The sequence below is a fragment of the Sycon ciliatum genome, chromosome 9 (assembly GCF_964019385.1).
Source record: "Sycon ciliatum chromosome 9, ocSycCili1.1, whole genome shotgun sequence".
Classification (NCBI taxonomy): Eukaryota; Metazoa; Porifera; class Calcarea; order Leucosolenida; family Sycettidae; genus Sycon; species Sycon ciliatum.
Genome location: NC_088651.1, coordinates 23,967,774 through 23,987,063, shown reverse-complemented (window position 1 = coordinate 23,987,063; position 19,290 = coordinate 23,967,774). Strand labels below are relative to the sequence as shown.

The window sequence follows — 19,290 nt, the reverse complement described above, 5'->3', positions numbered from 1 at the left end:
TGTGTCTGTGATTGTGTGTGTGTGTGTACATGTGTATGTGAGTGTGTGTGTGTCTTTGTTTGTGGGTATCACGTTTATCTGCTAAGCAGATAATCCCAGTGATCTGAAGTCTTGCAGGAGCCTGAGCGTGTCACGTACAATCACACGGAGACGTACGCTGAGCAGCGGCATGATCAGTGTGTGCTGTGTCAGTGTAGGAACGGGCAAGCACTGTGCACCGACTTACCGCCCGATTGTGCAGAAGTGTGCGAGCCCGGCTATCGCTCTGTCATTGACAGTGAGAATCCGTGTCAATGCCGCACCTGCGAGGTCATTCAGGGTGAGATATTTGTGCTGTATGGCATTTGATTTTCACTTTGCATCCCTTCCCCAGGGACGTTACAAATATTTACTGCAAAATTGCTAATTTTAGCGCCGGGGATAATATAAGGATTTTACCGGAAGAACTGTTTTCTTTGAAAACGGTATGCTCCCCACACTGGAGCTAGCGCTACTGTAGAACGGGTAATTCTAGCGACTATTAATTTTAGCATTTTCCCATTGTCAACCTGTTAGCGACGTTTTATTTTAGCGATTTGCATTTTCCTTCATTGTACACATTTTGATACTGCATTCTACTACTGTATGTACAAACCATCACTACAATGTACTATGAGTGTACTATGAGTGTGCTATGAGTGTACTATGAGTGTACTATGTGTGTACTATGAGTGTACTAAGAGTGTACCATGAGTGTACTATGAGTGCTAGCAAGAGTGTACTATGCGTGTACTATGAGTGTACTATGAGTGTACTATGAGTGTACTATGAGTGCTAGTACGAGAGAACATCTCAAAACAATACATGTGTCTAGTGTAGACTGTGATTGTACCGGGAGTAGATCTACTACTACTACTACTACTACTACTACTACGACATCATCAGTGTACTATGATGTAGTACTGTATTGTACTCACGGATCAACAGTGCACTACTACTAATAATAATTATATAATTATTAGTAGTACTAGTATAAGGTCTCAACAGATTAGCGACTTGAAACTTAAGCGAAAATGTGTCGATCGCTAAATTCGCTAGGGTTTTTACGTCGCTAAAATTGCCCGTTCTACAGGATTAGTTTTTATGTTTTTTTTAGGTTCGATGGACTTCTCGTGTGCTCTGGATGGCAGTCGTGAGTCAGTCGTGTGTAAAGTCAAGTCGGCGGAATAGCTCTAGCTCCATTGTGGGGAGCAAACCCTTTTCAAACAAATCATCGCCGAAGTCGCAACCCATATTTAGGACTGTTTTCACTCAAGTTTTTTTTCCGTGCCAATCAGAATTTTGCATGGACAGAACAATTTTTTTAATCAGAAACCCGGATCTCTAAGGCTGCGTTTACATTGAGAAGAAACGAAACGGAACCAAAACGCACTGCCCTCGAATCGTTTCCAAACCATTTACACGAGAGCGGAAAATAGTTTTCAACTGTTTACACAGAACCGGAAAACGTTCGATGAGGCCTGAGATGGGACGTGCTGCCCACGCGCTAGTTGGAGTTGGCAAATGCTCGCCAGCTCATGGACGCTCTTTGTGCACTTAGTTTGAATATTTACAGTACGACATATTCCCGCTCGGAATGGTTTCGATGACGGGGCTCCATTTCCAATCGATTTCACTGTTTACATGAGAAGGAAAACTTTTTGAAAACGTTTCAAAACACTTGAAAGTTCGTTTCCATTTCGTTCCATTTCGGGTAGTTTGTTCGTGCATATGTATGAAAAATAGGGATCCACTGGCCAGCAAAAGCCACTTCAACTGCGTGGTGTAGACCAGACAAATTGGTGGCAGTCAATTCATCGGTCTTGCAAGCTGTTGAATGGTGTCATCCCAGCACAAGTTGATATGTCTAACATTCACGTAGCTTGTTCGCTACCATCGCTTCAGCGATGGACAGGAGTATGAATATGAGTATGATTGTGTGTGTGTGTGTGCACGCATGTGCGAGCGTGGTGCGTGTGTGTGTAGCTATGGGTGTGTGTGGGTGTGTGGGTGTGGATATCTGGGTGTGTGGGTGTGTATGTGGGGGGGGGGGGGGGGGGGGGGTGTGGGTGTGGGTGTGCTCGTTCGCGTGGATAACATTATGTGTGTGTGTACTCGGTCATGTGTATTTCTGTTCGTTCATGTGTGTGTGTGTTTATGTGTGTGTTTGAACTCAACACCCTTCAGGTCCTGAGCCGAATTGCACGGACCACATGGGAGTATTGCATGCTCCAGGCAGCACCTATATGCAGGCCAGCCATACTGCATTGAAATGCGAGCGTTGCCAGTGTGTGGATGGCGTCAAGGAGTGCCGAGATCATACGCCCACCTGCGCCGCGCAGTGTGCGGATGGCGAACACAACGACCTCGACGCACTCGATCCTTGCGGCTGCCAAGCCTGCTATCCTACGGCACCTAGTAAGGTTTTTGAAGTGTTGCGATACTCTACCTAGGTTTTTAGATCTACTTTTTATTTTTATTTTTTACACTCGATATACACGACAGCAGTGCATACTGCCGGAAAGAGAAGCACGTGATCCCGAGAGCTGGCCGTGGTACGGGAAAACGAAAATAGATTCACACGGCAGGATGCACGTACAGTACCCGTAGTACAAAACTGTCCACAAAATACCACGGTACGCATTTCTACTCCCCCCCCCCCCCCCCCGACCCATCACGGCACCGGGACAGTACCGGGATAGCCAGCGGGATACGTTTGCGCTACAATATGAGTACATGTGACTGAATCTCCATGGCCGCATCACGCAGGGATAAATCCTGGCGCCGTGTAAATCACCTCTAAGACACATGTTTGTTGGACGTGTGGTTTTTACTTGTTACACTTGTGGTCGGTACACGCCAGGTTGTTTATACACATGGTTCTTACACGCCCGGTTCTCTTAAGCCAGGTTGCCATACTCGAGGTGCACTTTATAACTAATGGGGCTGTGTTCCTAAATAATGAGAGTCTGTTTCATATCACCATTCAGGTCAATAAACTCATTTTCCAAACCCCAGACAGATTTGCCCATGGGTGCGGCAATTGGGATTTCGGCGTTTGGCCACTGGTTGGTGGATCTGATCTATCCTCCCCACCGTTAAGGATTAACATCTGACACCTGATCATGGATATGGGACGGTGGCGTCCCACGAAAGCGGAAACGTGGTCCTACACCTGTCTTATTTATGCATCTGCGTCTTGATCCAAGAGGGTGGTGGCGTTCCTGCGGATGTGGAAAACTGGGCCTTTGGCCGAGTCTCACGCGAACCGTGAAATATATATATTTATTCTTTATGTATACTCTGTAAGGAGGGTTTAGGCCTGTGTGATTGCCCTATCAAATATTTGGTAATAATAATATTTATAATACAGAGACTACCCAGATCTGTTTTCAAAATTAATGCATTTAATGTTGTTTTTGCAGGTACAAAAACACGTTGCATAGACTCCGATCTTCAACCACGCTCAATCGGCGAATGGTATCGGGACACTAGATCCGGTCAGTGTATGATCTGTCACTGCCAGGCAACCTCCGCGGTCTGCAGGCTGATGCAACCGAGTTGTACAGGCGGGTGCGAAGAGGGATTCGAGCCAGCCCTTGACGAGAACAATCCATGCGAGTGCGTGTGCCGACCGATTTCAGGTAAATAAACCAAGCAGAAGGTAGAAAGCCTGATTGTTGGCCGACAAAAATCATGTTTATCGTGATATACTTTGTATACATGGAGAACATGTGAATGAGAGAAATAATCATGAGATGTTTGCAGCAAAGATGACTTGCGAAGTAAAGATACCATAATTATGGAATTGTAATGAAGTAGTCTGGTTGTACATGCAGGTTTTATTCCCGTAGCTATGCAGAAGATGTTACTTCAGTAATGTCTGGCGCTAGCCAGGGTCCACACAGCTTTAATTTGGTATTTGTGTGTGTGTGTTTGTTTGTTTGTTTGTGTCACGCCTGGCGCTATCCCGTATCTGACGGCAAAAAATCATAGGGATGTTATAAATTTTTCAATTCTCCTATTTTTTTTTCAGGCATATCCTGGGATTCGAATCCACACTATCGCCCTACATGCATTCCCCCATACACTTCGCATTCATACCCATTCTTCCAAGTTGCTTCACGTTATGATCTTGCGTTTGAAAGCCCTATTTGAATATTGCGGGCAGCTGTATGTGGCCAGCTGTGTTAGATGGTACGGTACGGGAGACGGTGTCGTATTACCCTCGATCGTACCTGTCCCGTACCTATCCCTACCGTACCGTACCATCAAAGACGGCTGGCCACAATGCATATTCAAATAGGGCTTTCAAATGCAAGATCATAATGTGAAGCAACTTGGAAGAATTAGTATGTATGCGAAGTGTATCGGGGGTGCATGCAGGGCGCGATAGTGCGGGTTCGAATCCCAGGTTATGTCTTAAAAAAAGGAATTTTTTAAAGAATTTATAACATCCCTATGCTTTTTTTTTGTCTAGGTCATCAAGGCAAAAAAGTATAGCGTAGGGCCCTGAGCTTCCAAGCTCTCTCCTTTATTTATTTATTTATTTTATTGGTTGTATTCCAAGCCATACACGGCTGGGGTAGCCAATGACCACTTTGCGTGGCGACTGCAGGGTTTTTATAGCCACCCACGTCTCACAAGGAAAAGAGTAAGAAATCAAAAATGAAAGGAAAAGAAGCAAGAAGCAAATGTGGACTAAAACTGTGGTCTACTGGTAACTAATGGTAACGCAAGGCGTTCCTGAATGCTGCTAAAGTAGAAAAAGCCCTTTGTCTCCTGGTGCAGCTTGAGCCAATGCATTATTGTCTGCGTGATTGGGAACTTGTGACGGCATTATGGTGTTTCTTTCCCATGTGCTAGGATGTGATTTCCGGGGGCAGCAGTATGCCAATGGTGATACATGGACGGTATCCGCCTACCATAATTGTAGCTGCTTGAACGGAACTGTGATGTGTGAGCTCAGAGCTGTCAAGACCTGCTCCCCGGGGGCATTACCATGTCCTACCGAAGCGGTCATACGCTCCAAGAACGTCTACGAGTGCGATCGTTGTCCAGCTGGTAAGTCTTATTAATAATAATAATAATAATTGCAATTTGAAATTTGGACTTCACGGAGAATTTTACAAAGTGTTAGGAAATTAGAGGCCACATGGCACGTACTGCCCTTTTCTCTCCGAAACTCAACACTTGCAAGCCAGATATGAGCGAATGGCCGAGGGCCCTGTTGATTCGAGTCCCGGTGGTGTGACTGAGGATTTTTTCTTTCTTTCATATCTGGCTTGCAAGTGTTGAGTTTCGGAGAGAAAAGAGCAGTAGGTGGCATGTGGCCTCTAATTTCCTAATAGTAATAAATGGTCCCTGGTTCGAGTCCTGGTCGTGACAGTCAATTTTTTCTTCAGACTTTCCCGTTTGTCTCTTTCCCTCAAACCAGTTAATATTTTATGACTTGGGGCTCCCCGCGTGCTAGTTTGTACGTGAAGTGTGTGGGTTACAGTGAGGGCTGCGTCCCACCCGCCTGTGTGGATTCACAGGAAGTGTGAATTACGAAGTCTGAGGAAAATGTTGAATGTCCTCTGCTGGGATGACGACTACACCATAGCTCAGTGGTTAGAGCATCGCTGGCTACAAGCGAGGGTCCCTGGTTCGAGTCCTGGTCGTGACAGTCAATTTTTTCTTCAGACTTTTCCCGTTTGTCTCTTTCCCTCAAACCAGTTATTATTTTATGACTTGGGGCTCCCCGCGCGCTAGTTTGTACGTGAAGTGTGTGGGTTACAGTGTGGGCTGCGTCCCACCCGCCTGTGTGGATTCACAGGAAGTGTGAGTTACGAAGTCTGAGGAAAATGTTGAATGGCCTCTGCTGGGATGACGACTACACCATAGCTCAGTGGTTAGAGCATCGCTGGCTACAAGCGAGGGTCCCTGGTTCGAGTCCTGGTGGTGACAGTCAATTTTTTCTTCAGACTTTTCCCGTTTGTCTCTTTCCCTCAAACCAGTTAATAATAATAATAATAATAATAATAATAATCAACGCAATAAATGAGCCCCGGCCAGCGAAAACCAGCACTTGTGTACTTGATATCAATCATCAAAAAGTGACGTAGAAGCGTGGGAAGCTCAGCGAGGTTGCTCTTCGCGATTCTTTTCGATCGAGTGATTGTTTGTCTTGTCCAACAAGCTTCAAGTGTCTTCAAGTGAGTTGTGTCAAAGAGTTACAGCGCGGCTAAGACCTTGTCACACGGAGAGCGAGTCTAGACTCAGCGATGGCGACACCTGTCGCGACAACGTCCCAGGGACGCCGGCGTGAAAGTATTGTCCCACGGGGAATTGATGAGGAGTGCGAAGCGGCACTCAAAGTTCACGATAGTACTTTCTTTGGTGACGATCTCGCGATGAGTTTGTCCAGCGACAGTGAGACTGAGAGCGATGAAGAGTCTTCACCAAAACGACTTGATCTTGGCGAGGTAAGTCAGAGCTCTAGCAGCAGTGACAGCGACGAGGAGCTGCATGTCGACCCGCTGAACGAGTCCTACGTAAATTTTGACGACATTGATATTGGCGACGCAGAAGAAGGGCTGCTCGCGGCGGAGATCAGGGACTGGCAGGAAGACGGCTGTGGATGCAAGCACAGTAACTGCTTCGCAAAATTGGACGCTGAAAAGCTGCTGCCCATGGTGAAGAGCTTCAAACGGATCCCTAAAAAGTCAAAGCGACTGTTCGTCTTGGGACAGCTGACAGCCGCTCTGCGTGAAACATCGTCACGCGCGAAGAAGCGTGAGTATTCGTTCACGCACACAGTACTAGGAGTAACTGTGTGTAAGCGAGTATTTATGGATCTGAATGGCATCGGTCAACACGTCTATGGCAAGCTGCAGGACATTGCTGAAGCCGCCAGTGCAGACCTCCCAAGCCACAAGTCCAAAGGCAATCAGCCTAGCAATGTAATGCATCCTAGTGTTGTGGAGAATGCAGTTGCATATGTGCGAAATATCGCAAACATTGTTGGTTTACCACAACCTGCAGCACCACGAGGGAGAGCCAAACTCGCACCAATTTATTTACCTGCTTCCCATCGCAAGCGGAACGTGTACGACTCGTACGTTGAGTCACTGGATACGGCAGAACAGCCGATTTCGTACCGGTCATTCTGCAGGTTATGGCAAGTGCATGCAAGTGATGTGGTGGTGATGAAGCCTCGAACGGATGTATGCGCTATTTGTGAAAGGCACCGGGAATCTATTAAGAGAGCACGGACAGAAGAGGAGTTTGCCGAGGCCAACCAGCGACTTGCAATGCACTTGGAAACTGCTCGAGACGAACGCGCGTACTACAACGACATGATTTCCACTGCGCGTGAAGACAATACCCTATGCCACCTGACATTTGATTTCGCGCAGCAGCTTGAGTTGCCAGCGCAAAGCAGGCAGGTAGGGCCACTGTATTTTAAAGTGCGGTTTAGAGTGCAACTTTTCGGCATCTGTGAAGAGGCAAAGAAACACCAAACAAATTTCGTGTTTGATGAGGCTCAGTCCATTGGCCCGGACGGCTCTAAGGCCCACGGCCCCAATGCTGTCATTTCAATGTTTGATCATCACCTAAAAACAGAATGCTCTGAACAGCGGAATCTATCACTGCATGCAGATAACTGCGTGGGCCAGAATAAAAATAAGTCTGTGCTTGGCTATCTGATGTGGCGTGTGCTGTGTGGCATGTCGGATACAATTGAACTCAACTTTATGCGTGTGGGCCACACACGTTGCTCTGTGGATGCCTACTTTGGATTACTGAAGCAAAAAATACGTAGCAGCGACATCAACACAGTGCAGCAAGCTTGTGAGGCCATTGATAAGTCATGCAAGGCCAACTCGTCTTCGAACTATGAATGGGAATGGAGGGAATGGGATGCCTTTTTAGCACAGTATTTCCAGCCGGTCAAGGGCATCCGGAGCTTCCAGCACTTCCGAATGTGCTCGGAATCTCCCGGCACATTGTTTGCCCGTGTTGAATGCTATGGAGAAGAGAAAGAGTTCCAGCTCCTGAAGCCAAATATTGAGCTTGCATCAATCCCGAAGGATCCGCCTCCGGTTGTGCCAGCAGCTGGGATTTCTGCGAAGCGTCTGCAGTATCTTGACAAGGAGATAGCACAATTTATCCCAGATGATTGTCAAGTGCCATGGAAGCCTGCAGAGGAGTAGACAAGGCCTGGACATGCCATGAGCATCATTCACTGTCAACTAGGCGTATTATGGTATTTTGCCAAATTTGCCATTTTTGACCAATACTACTTCGGACTCAATTTTTCCTATTTTCGCTTTTCAGATTGTCACCAAACTTTGTGATTCGATTGATTAGTAGTCTAAAATTGTTTTCGAGCAAAAAAAAATTTTTTGGAAAAATTACACACATGCTGATTTCTGCAGGCTGGGGCTCAAATAGAGTAAGCTGCGCACTCAGTACAAACACCATTAGCAAAACTTGTTTTCATGTAAATAAAGAAGCTTGTTCCTAAACGTTTTCGTCGCCATCTCATCAGAGGATTACTGGCAAATCAACATTAGCTCTAAACTCACATCTCACACTCACATCACATCTTATTTACAACTTCGAGTGCCGGCAATGCTAGAAGCCGGTATGTGGGTAGGACCCTTCAGCACCTGGAGGCACGGATCCACCAGCATGTGCCTCTTCACGTTATGCCTGTTGAGGCACGGTCGTCAAGGCCAAGACGAGGTCGTCCCCCAAAGAATGGTGCTGAGACTGGAGGTGCACCCTCGCTGGGGACGGAACCAACTGGGGTGCCGTTGTCTTCTTCGTCGGCATCGGCTTGTTCGTCATTGCCTTCGTCTTTACCATCTCTTCCTTCTGTCCCGTCATCACCGTTGGTATCTGCGGTTTCGTCTTCTTTGACTTCCTTTGTACCGTCTTCCGGTGTGTCCACCTCCGGTGGCAAAAAGCGTGGCCGGCCACCGAAGAAACCACCCGATGGTGTGTCTGCGGGACCAGTGACTCGCTCTAGGGCGAGGTTGGCAGAGTCTTTATCGTCTCCGTCGTTGTCGTCATCGTCATCGTCAGCATCTTCCTCATCTCCCTCCTCCTCTTCATCAACACCAACGGCCATTGCAACGTCAAAGGGAGCATCATCGCAGCAGGCAGTGCCAGTAACGGACGTGCCTTTGGTACTGACATCTACATCGGCCTCGTCTGGATTGGCAGATTGGATTGGGTCTTTTTCCCTCCCCCAGGGGACCAACCACGTTCAGTTTCTGGAAACTACCAGAGGTGAAAGAAAGTGATTAAAAGTGATTCACTTCCCCGACTGATCATTTGAATTTGAAGTTCTCCCAATCCTTTCCAAATTTAATCACTTTCTTTCACCTCTGGTAGTTTCCAGAAACTGACCGTGGTTGGTCCCCTGGGGGAGGGAAAAAGTCCCAAGTGCCGTCAGTATGTGTGGCACGTGTTGTGAGCTGCCTTTGGAGTGAAAAACTTGTCAGCGCCTTCTAGGTTCAGCCTGGTCCCATAGCTCAGTGGTTAGAGCATTGCTCATGACAAGCAGGGTCTCAGGTTCGAGTCCTGGTGGGTCTGGCGTTTTTTTCTCTTTTCAGGCAGTTCACTTCCCCTCATTGCATTTCCAACTCATCACAAGCACGCGCTCTTCAGCCGAACCATACAGACACCAGCAAGGACACTTCCGTTGAGAGATAATATTGCTCCACGCCTCTAGACAGCTGTTTCGCTCCCTGTCGGAGCTCATCAGTAGAGGATGTTAATGATGATAATGGAGGAATGATCATTCTTATACACCAGAAATGGCGCAAGCGCGCGCTTTCCACATAATATCAATGGCATATGCAAGCTGCTAAAATGGTAAAGTGTGAGAACAGCGATAAATAATCATAGTACGCGCTCATTGGTGGAGAAACACACCACACAAGCGACGAAAATCTTACTCGGAATACTGATGCCAATGGAAAGTACATGTTTGTTGTTTATTATTATGATGTTGCAATGTCCATGTATGCAGGCGGATGAATTGAAAATATGGCCGAAAGCTCTGTCGCAATATTTAGTTCACTTCCCCGACTGATCATTTGAATAATAATAAGTTATGGGTCGCAAATATCCACGCAAACACACATCCAGTCATAATAAGGCACTTGTCATAAGTATCCGAACGTTTTCGGTCCCTTCTCATCAAGGATTATACAGGGAATGGCTCAAGCTGGAAAGACTAAAACTTATATAGCGTAAAGATAATTAGATAACAACAACACTCGTGACAAGGTGGAAAATTATCAAGTTTAGCACGACACAAAACTCGAAGGAAGATAATAATAGTGACAACAACATAGTGAGCAAAATAAGTTACATTGTTACCACCTCGACGAGGAGTAACACCAAACAATTGTAGCGACAACACATTTTCTTTCTGTATGCAAAGTTCAGGATCTAACTTACGGATATACAAAGCTTCTAACACAGCCAAATGTAACCCACATCTACCACGTGACAATATTGAGAAAACATTATCACTGTACAACTCACGACAATTGGTACGGGCTGACAGATGTTGCTTGATTGACGAAGTGCGATTCTTAGCTCCATTGGGTGTTGTCTCCTCCAATGTCCCGTCATCTCGCCTCTTCGTGGCATCACCACTATCTGTCTCTTCGCGTTTCCGCGGCCTTCCACGTTTCTTGACACTAACCGTTGGGTGCGCGATACCCGGTGTCCTTTCCGTTACGTCTCCTCCATTGCGGATTTCTATTGAGCTTCTTACTCCAACTTGTCCGGTGTCCGATATTGAGGTTAGTTTTCGCGGTCTACCACGTTTTCGAATATTGACTGTTGTTGTCAACTCCGTTGTCGTTGTACGTTCGTCCTCATCAGTCCGTATTTTCACTTGGCTTCTCGTCACCCTTTCCGACGCCGACAGATACTTTGTCAGTTTCGGTGGTTTACGTGTGGGTCTTTCACCATCTTTTATGCTGTTCTCAGCTGGCCCGTGTCCTACACACGCAGAGGAGGACGGGCATGCAGTCACATCTTCACGGGAAGAGGAAGATCCACCGATGGACTGGACAGCACATTTTGGAGGACGACCACGGCGAGGACGACAATCGCGCGCATCAAGCGGAACACAACTTAACGGCACATGTTGACGAATGCGTGCGCCCAGGTGCTGAAGGGTTCTACCTACATACCGATCTTCACATTGTCGGCATTGAAAGAAATAGATAAGGTTACTTTTACTAAGGGTAGGTAGAACATCCTTCTTCACACTGAACGCACGCACTGTCCCAAATATGACGTACAGCTTGACGCACGGATATGATGGACATACGATACCACGAACATCCTTCTCCACGCGCGCAGAACCGGTGCCAACCCAGGGTAAACGGAGCACCACTGGGCAACGGTCAGGTCCAAATTGGATAGGCTTGTCTGTCACCGGTTTTTCGTTGATTAGCTTGGCCAGAAATTCCTTTGGATAGCCGTTGTTCGTAAATATTGATGTCAGTCTGTCTAATTCATCCTGCAATAGATGAGGGGAACATATTCTATGTGCACGATAAACTAGCGCCTTCACAAGATGTGTCTTCGATTTCGTTGGAGTATAGCTCCCCCACGGAATGTAGAGGCCGGTGAACGTTGGCTTCCTATAGATAGTGGTGTCCAAACTCTTAGTGTTAATATTCCGTGATATTTGTACATCCAAGAAGGATAAGCTGCCGTTTTGTTCCGCTTCCGACGTGAATCTCAACGCCGGGTGGAGACTATTCAGAGTTAGTAGAAAAGTCCCACAGACATCCTCATCCTCATCGTGACAGTACACATCGTCTACAAAACGACAGTACATAGAGGGCCACAATGATGGACTAATGGACGCTTCACAGAACCCTACAAAGATATTAGCCAATACAGGACCAAGCGGCGAGCCCATGGCCACACCATCTATTTGTTTATACATAACGTTGCCAAATGAAAACTCAACGCCCGACGTAACCATTAACATGAGTTTCACAAACTCCGTTTCGTTCAAAGACGGCGGAGTAATGGACTTATTGTGGTACAGTGTTGTTGCGCAGATGTCAATGGTCTCCCGTAGTGGCACGTTAGTAAATAAGCTCACCACGTCATACGAGCACATGAATCCGCTCGATTCAAAGCTTGCGTCCTTTAGCTTTTCTACAAACTCGAAAGTATCTTTGACGCAGTGGCTATTGTAGAGGTTGAGTACCGGTTGTAGCATGGCACATAGCCACTTGGATGTTTTAAATTGCGGTGACCCAGACATGCTGAGTATGCTGACCACATGCTGACCACGAATGTACGGGCTCCCAAAAATTCACAAGAAGAACATTCCCTTACGACCAATACTGTACACCGTACATTGGAACAGCTAGCTCGATCGACCTGCACACGGGCTGGACTTCGTTTTGACGACGAATGTACGCGTGGAGGTCAAGTCCGGCGTGACGTTACTCGGTACTTCGGGACAGTTTTGGGCACCTTCTTTTCAAGTTTTCACCCACTTCCAGCCATCGCAGAGAAAAACGGATAACACCATCGTGATCAGGAGCCAAAGAACTACAAGATAATACAAAGAAATGTTTTGGTGACAGTTCCCCTTTAATCATTCAACATCTACCTTCACTGATGAGCTATGTATTAGCGAAACAGCTGCCTGAAGGAGGTTATCAATATCGTCTACGGAAGTGTCCTCGCAAGGGTGATGGTTGTGTGCAGGAGGGTCTAGTCGGCTAAAGAGCACAGTGTAATGGTGGAGGTGACTCAACATTTTTAACCAGATACGATTAAAATTAATCTTCCAGAATGACCCTTGACCAGCTACGAGTAGTTGCGATTTGGGAGTTGATGTTATTTTTTAATATACTCAAATCTCTCTAATCAGGACGTCGAATGTACGTGCACCTAAGTCTACAAGGCACTCTTTAGGTGGGTTTTAGTAAGAGAATATTGCAATTTTGGCCATTTTCGTTGAAATAGTAACGTCATACATCCCAGATCTGTGGTTTTCCCCATCAATATATGCGAGGTTTAGGGTCTTTTTTTCATTTTTCATTTTAATTTTTACTAAGTACACAACCTACTCGTCAGAAGGGGAGAACACATCAGAATATACAATAACAATACAGCAGAGAGAGAGTTGCGGAAATTCCCAAGTAAAGCTGAGTTCACATTCGACGGGGCGCGACGGGACGCGACGTAAGGATTGACGGGAAGCAACGGGACGGGCTGACGGCGTCCAGTGAGAACACCAGGAACCTGAACGCAACCGTACTGCCGTGCGTATCGGGAAGCGACGAGAAGAGTTGGATGACTTCAACTGTTCATACCGTACACGGGCGTAGACAGTGACGCAAGCGCACAAAACGGCTGCATCTTGAGTGTCAACAGGAGACGGGGTCGTGTGCCGACTACTCGCGATTCGTAATTCAAACTGTTTAGGCTTTCGAACACGGCACTTACCAAGATAACTCACAGAATGACTAACACAACTTGAGTTGAATTTCAGCAAGATAAGATCTATTGTCATTAATTTTATGCTAATTAGGGATAGGTCAGAAGCGTGACAGACGAACTGTTTCATCGTTTCCTGGGGCTAGTATTTGAATGGCACAACATTCAGGGATGCTTTTTTGGACTTCATGAAAAACTTGTACAGTGAAAATGATTCAGCATCATTCAAGGAGAAATAATTGAAAAGGAGTCCCGAAAAATAATAAATTAGGTCCGAAAGTCACCCCGTGGACGGCCGTCACGGACCGTGCGTTATGACTCGGGCCGTTCGCTGTTGAACGACGCAACAACTGCAGCATGTCGTGTCGTACGAATTGTACAATATTTCACAGCTCACCCCAGCTGTCCCGACAAGCCCTTACGTCTGGTACCATCAGCGTTGCTTTTAATGTGAACTACGCTTTATGGGCAGCACCTGGCCCTAGACCTCCAAGATAAGAGAAAAAAACGAGTGTAAATGAAAGTACATGTAAATGTGCCAATAGAGAGGTTTTGCAGAGCAAACGCTTGCGCGAATTTTCGTTTGACGTCACAAAAAGCGAAACTTCGTGCAAACGTTCGCAGTTTTGAACACAAAAGTTGCAAGAAATACGAAACAACCTTTCGCAGTAATTTTCGCTCTTTGTGGACAGCTGGTCAGCCTGGCCCTGGTGCACGGTGAGCGACTCCTCGTGTTTGTGCTTGATCTCTACTCTTGGCTTGGTCCGCGAGTGCTAGCTTTCCGATACTTGTGGCAGCCCGTGTTGCTTCATCTCCAGAACCATCTCCGATCTCCTGCTTGCTCGTCTTCTCACTGCTCAGAATCGGTTACATCAATGATGCCTTTTTGAATCTCAGGTGTTGATGCGCAAGATTACGACACAAGCCAACCCGGCTCGTTTGTGGGTCTCCGGCCATGTACAACGTAGTCAAAGAGCTCTCGTCTCAGGCCGTGACTCATGGTACCTTGTGCGCGTACCGCCACTCGCAAGAAACAAATAATCGGATGGAGAACACTTCTCAAAAACAAGCGAGTGCACGCGAAATTTTTTTGGAGCGAGAAACATGCAAACGTTCGCAGTAATTTTCGCTCTTTGTGGACTGTTCGTGCGTTGAGCCACCCTCAATCCTCATGTTTGTGCTTGATCTCTTCTCTTGGCTTGGTCCGCGGGTGCTAGCTTTCCGATACTTGTGGCAGCCCGTGTTGCTTCATCTCCGGAACCATCTCCGATCTCCTGCCTGCTCGTCTTCTCACTGCTCAGAGTCGGTTACATCAACGATGCCTTTTGGAATTTCAGGTGTTGATGCGCCAGATTACGGCACAAGCCAACCCGTTTGTCTGTGGGTCTCCGGCCATGGACAAAATAATCGGATGAAGACCACTTCTCAAACAAGCGAGAGCACACGAAAATTACTTTGAGCGAAAAACATGCAAAACACAAATTTCACGCGACCGTTCGCAATAGTTTTCGCAACCCGGAACGCGAAAATCGTTGCGAACGTTCGCTCTGCAAAACCTCTCTAATGCCAGGTGTGGAGATAGTGGGGTTGCAAGTAAACTGCTGTCAAAGGCTGCTCACATAATTCTGCGATTTGATCAAAGGTATCTCAATCCTGTTATGTTTCTTCCGTGTTCTTTTCCCACTCGCAGACGGAGAGACGTGTCCTCGTCAGAGAGTAAGCTTCTGGTTCAACCGGGGCGTGACATGCGAGTTCTGTTTCTGCATCAGCGGTCGTGCCAGGTGCATTCCCAACCCATTTGGCTGCTCACCATGCGGCCCCGACCACCTGGAGTATCCCCGTGTCGATTCCTGCTCCTGCCCATTCTGTGTTCCCATCTCCAGTAAGGTGGCTCAGTGTATTTAAAAAACCTGTAACTGTAAACCTGTAACTAGCGGCAACCCCTTGGTTCCGATCTTTAGTAACGGATCCAATAATACTCCACTATAATTTAATTCAAAATGCAGTTGATGAATTTTTTATTTCCCACCCCTTGCACAATATTGATCTTAGTACGGATAACACAACAGCTACAGAGAGAAAACTTAATCCTGATGTCAACTTCAGTTTCAATTTTTGAATTTTTGGTAGCCAAGCGTTTCCTAGGCCTTGTGCAGTTTAGTTTGGACTTGCGCTTCAAATTTGTTCATGAAATCACTATCAGAAACCTTTCCTATCGCGGTCTACAGTTAAAGTTTAACTGTGCTTGATGCTGGATTGTGGAAATGAGACTCTAAAGAGCAATGTGCTCAACACAAGTCCATCGGTTTACTGAGAGAGGCTGCCATGTGTATGGACCTCGGAGTTTCAAGCAAACTTTCAGTGGGTTTCTCTGCCATGAGTTTGGAAGCATACCAACATCTCTATCAAAACAAGGCTCAGTATTATCTCTTTGTATTCTCTTTCCCTTTCTCTTTTTCTGTCCAGATGGCGCTTGATGATTATGGTCTAGCTTTGCTCAAGAATTTCAACACCACTGTCCGATACAGCGACAAGATTTAACCTGCAGTACTTGCTCTTCTTACGGCCCCACTTCTTTCTTCTCATAGATGTTGCGCTTGCGATGTTCTGAATTCGCTTGGCAACTGTAGATGCCCTTTCAGTGATTATCAATATCTTCAGTAATTTCTGCCCTGTCTCATCCTAGATTAGTGCCATGGCTGTGCAAGTTCAGTTGCAAAACAATTTCGCAATTACAGTGCACAGTCATAGTGATCTATGGGGATTGTCCCATTCTGTGTTATGTATGGCACGAGAGAATCAATGAGCTCAAACCACGCTCCTGCATACCGTTCTCCTCTCTTACAGCTCTTTTGGCTGCAGTATATCACACTTGTGCTCACCATGGCATGTGTCACTTCTGGAGACAGTTCTGGGTATGATTAGCAAAATAGGCAGCATTTTCTGCCTAAACAATATATATGTAGGCAGGTTGCCTGCAAACAATTCAAACATAATAATGATAATATTTTTTTGTCTTTCCCTCAAACTAGTGAAGAATTAGGGAATGAGGGTATGCCACATTTCTATGCAGAATGAGCGCAATTGCGCCAATTTCGCCCTATAAAGATCAGTCTATTATTATTAATCTTTCATTCAACATCATTATGCCTCCACTGATCAGCTCAGGAGGAGCGAAACAGCTGTCTGGAGGGTCAATGTCAATATCCATCTATATACCAGAATTGTCCTCGCTGTGGTGATGGTGATGTGAGTGCAGAGTTTGGATCGGCCAAGAGCACAATGTGGTGGTGTGGTGTATTGGATTACATAACGGCCGGGTCGTCGCTATTTCTTCCTCTCCAGAATGATAATATTACTGTTATACACAGCCAAAACCAAACCTGTCCCTACGGGAAAAAGTCTCCAAACTTGCGTAAGAAATTGCGACAGGAAACAACGAAACATACGGCGAAAAGTGCAGAAAAATGCGGAACTTGCCAGGAATTCGCGGAATTATTTGCAGAAAATTGCGGATTTGGGTCAAATCACGAGTGCTCCCACTTATGTAGTGTCTGCCAGCCTGCTCGTGTTTGAGGCAATTTGGACTTACATGTACATGTACATCAGAAAGCTGACAGCACTAGCGGGAGGAAAACAAGCTCTTGGGCTTACAACTCTTTACTTCACAATTCCACACAGAAATGAGAGAGAATGATGAGTTTATAATATAGGCCAGGGGCGAGAGCAGCTGGGAGTGAGGGCAAAAGAAAGCAGGAGCAAGAATGGACCTAAGGAGCGAGTAACACTTATGCAACAGGAATTACATCTAAAAGTACGGAGGAAACGAATGTGAATGGCAGGTAGGGAACTGTGGCATAAAGATTACTAGGAAGACAACTGTTGGAAGATCTAAGGAAAGACATTTGAATGTGTGTGAGCTAGGGCTGATCAATAACATGGATTTGGAGAAGAAAGCTGTTGGATGCCTAGAACCGGGAAGGAATCTCGCAAGGGATCAAGAGGGGCAGTGATGGAGAACAGACTAAACAGGAATCAATGTAATGTAATAGTACAGCATGAATGGGTGCTATAGGTCATGCCGTGCAGGTCTTGCAAGCAGGGCTATCTAGTCCTAAGTGGTTGCACGTGAGAAGCACTTAGATGTACATGTACCTGTGAACTACAATGTAACTAGTAACTACTGGTAGAGATGTGGCTGTGTGATTGTGTGACAGATCAAGAGGTAGGGATACTACACTTATCTAATTATATACATGTACATTGCCGCTCGCCTTGTGCAACGCTCACTGCTCTTGGAGCATTTCGAGCACTCTTGGCGGGGTTTGCAGCTCTTTATAAAAATGCTTTGCTTTACGGAAACGTATTTCATTGCGAAGAGCTGCGCTTCGGTCCTCTGAGCTGTGCTGATGACCTCTAACAGAGCGAACCAGTTGCTGTCCACAGACTTGAGTACATGTACATTGTATTTATCGCAACATCTCAAGACTCGGTGGAAACACCGGCCAATACCAAGAGAGTGGGTGATTGCAAACCACGGCGAAAAATAACTTAAGGAGGCTCCAACCTTCTGCGCTGCGCAGCCGGTCTGGCGCTCTGTTTTTTGCAGGCAAAAGTCTTGTTTTTGCCGATAAGTGCGAAAAGTTGGGAAATTCCCATCTCAACTTACTAAAATTTGAACTTCGCGATCGACCGTCATATCAGAGAATATTGTTTCATTCTTCACCTGAGTCTTCCCTGGGCCCCATCGAGGTTCCTGTTGTTCTCTCTTCCGTTGTGTCAGTGGGTAGAGCAGGGCATGTTTTCAAAAGCATCACTGGTGTGAGCAAGAAGTTGACTTCACAGCTCGATTTCTCGAGATCCTGAATATTTTTGGTTGACGAAAAAATGACCAAGGAGAACGGAGCCAAGCGTCTCGATGGCTGTGTAGCACCAGGGACCAAAACCTATTGTAAGCGCGTTTTGGAGAGAGAGACTGAAGTGGGTGCACAGACTCTGGTAAGTGGATCCACTTCTAATTCTCAAGTGGCGAAATATATTGCTACGCTGAAAACATTGCAGTCTTGAGTAAGTGGTAAATCGTTGGTGAGCTACTGCTCAGTGACTTGGACTATTTACGAAAGCTGTGACCTGTCAGCTGCCAACGTCGCCAGCAGTAAGTCATCACCTGCGTCCAGTTGAATTATAATGTGCATAAAATGCAGCACTGAAAATTGAGTGTTGTTATGCAGTACTATTCCCTATTGTCAGAGTGTGAAGTATTTGTAAATGTTGTGTTGTACAGCACCAGTGATTTGAAAATATTCCTACACTACTCGCACCAGTCCTATTATGATGAATGTATGCACCTGTACCCATAATGGCATAAGCACCGTGCATGCAGCACATACGCAGGCACGCGTGTGAGCCTACATGTTGTGTGTGTGTGCACACGCGCGCGCAGTACATGTTGTGTGTGTATGCGCGCGCACGCGTGCACAGTGCATGGACAGCAGAATACGGTAACTAAACTCAAGAGCATGCATTTTACATGTGGGCGTATGCTATTGCGGGTGCGCGTATATGACGTACATGTATTTGTGTGTGCAAGGGGTACTTGATTGTGAGTGTGAGTATGTGCATGTAAGCGTACATGTATGTATCAATGTGGGCAATGCGCATGCACCCACATACACTTGTGGTTGTTCCATGGTATTGGGAATAGTGTTAGGATTATACCTAATGGGTGCTACAATTACTAGCAGTCGTTCATTGCCAATATTGAGTTGAACCTGCATCTACATT

General features: G+C 46.2%; 1 protein-coding gene across 1 annotated transcript in view; it reads left to right on the top strand.

The window, feature by feature from the left end:
- LOC135824772 (kielin/chordin-like protein) overlaps nt 1-16,730 on the top strand; it is a 26,461-nt gene extending 9,731 nt beyond the window's left edge. The window contains exons 5-10 of the mRNA XM_065337477.1: nt 90-319; nt 2,206-2,436; nt 3,444-3,662; nt 4,885-5,082; nt 15,197-15,388; nt 15,973-16,730. Coding sequence (XP_065193549.1) covers nt 2,232-2,436; nt 3,444-3,662; nt 4,885-5,082; nt 15,197-15,388; nt 15,973-15,983 — 825 coding nt within the window. The 5' untranslated portion in view covers nt 90-319; nt 2,206-2,231 and the 3' untranslated portion in view covers nt 15,984-16,730. The remainder of the gene's footprint in view (nt 1-89; nt 320-2,205; nt 2,437-3,443; nt 3,663-4,884; nt 5,083-15,196; nt 15,389-15,972) is intronic.
- Nucleotides 16,731-19,290: the final 2,560 nt, after the last annotated feature.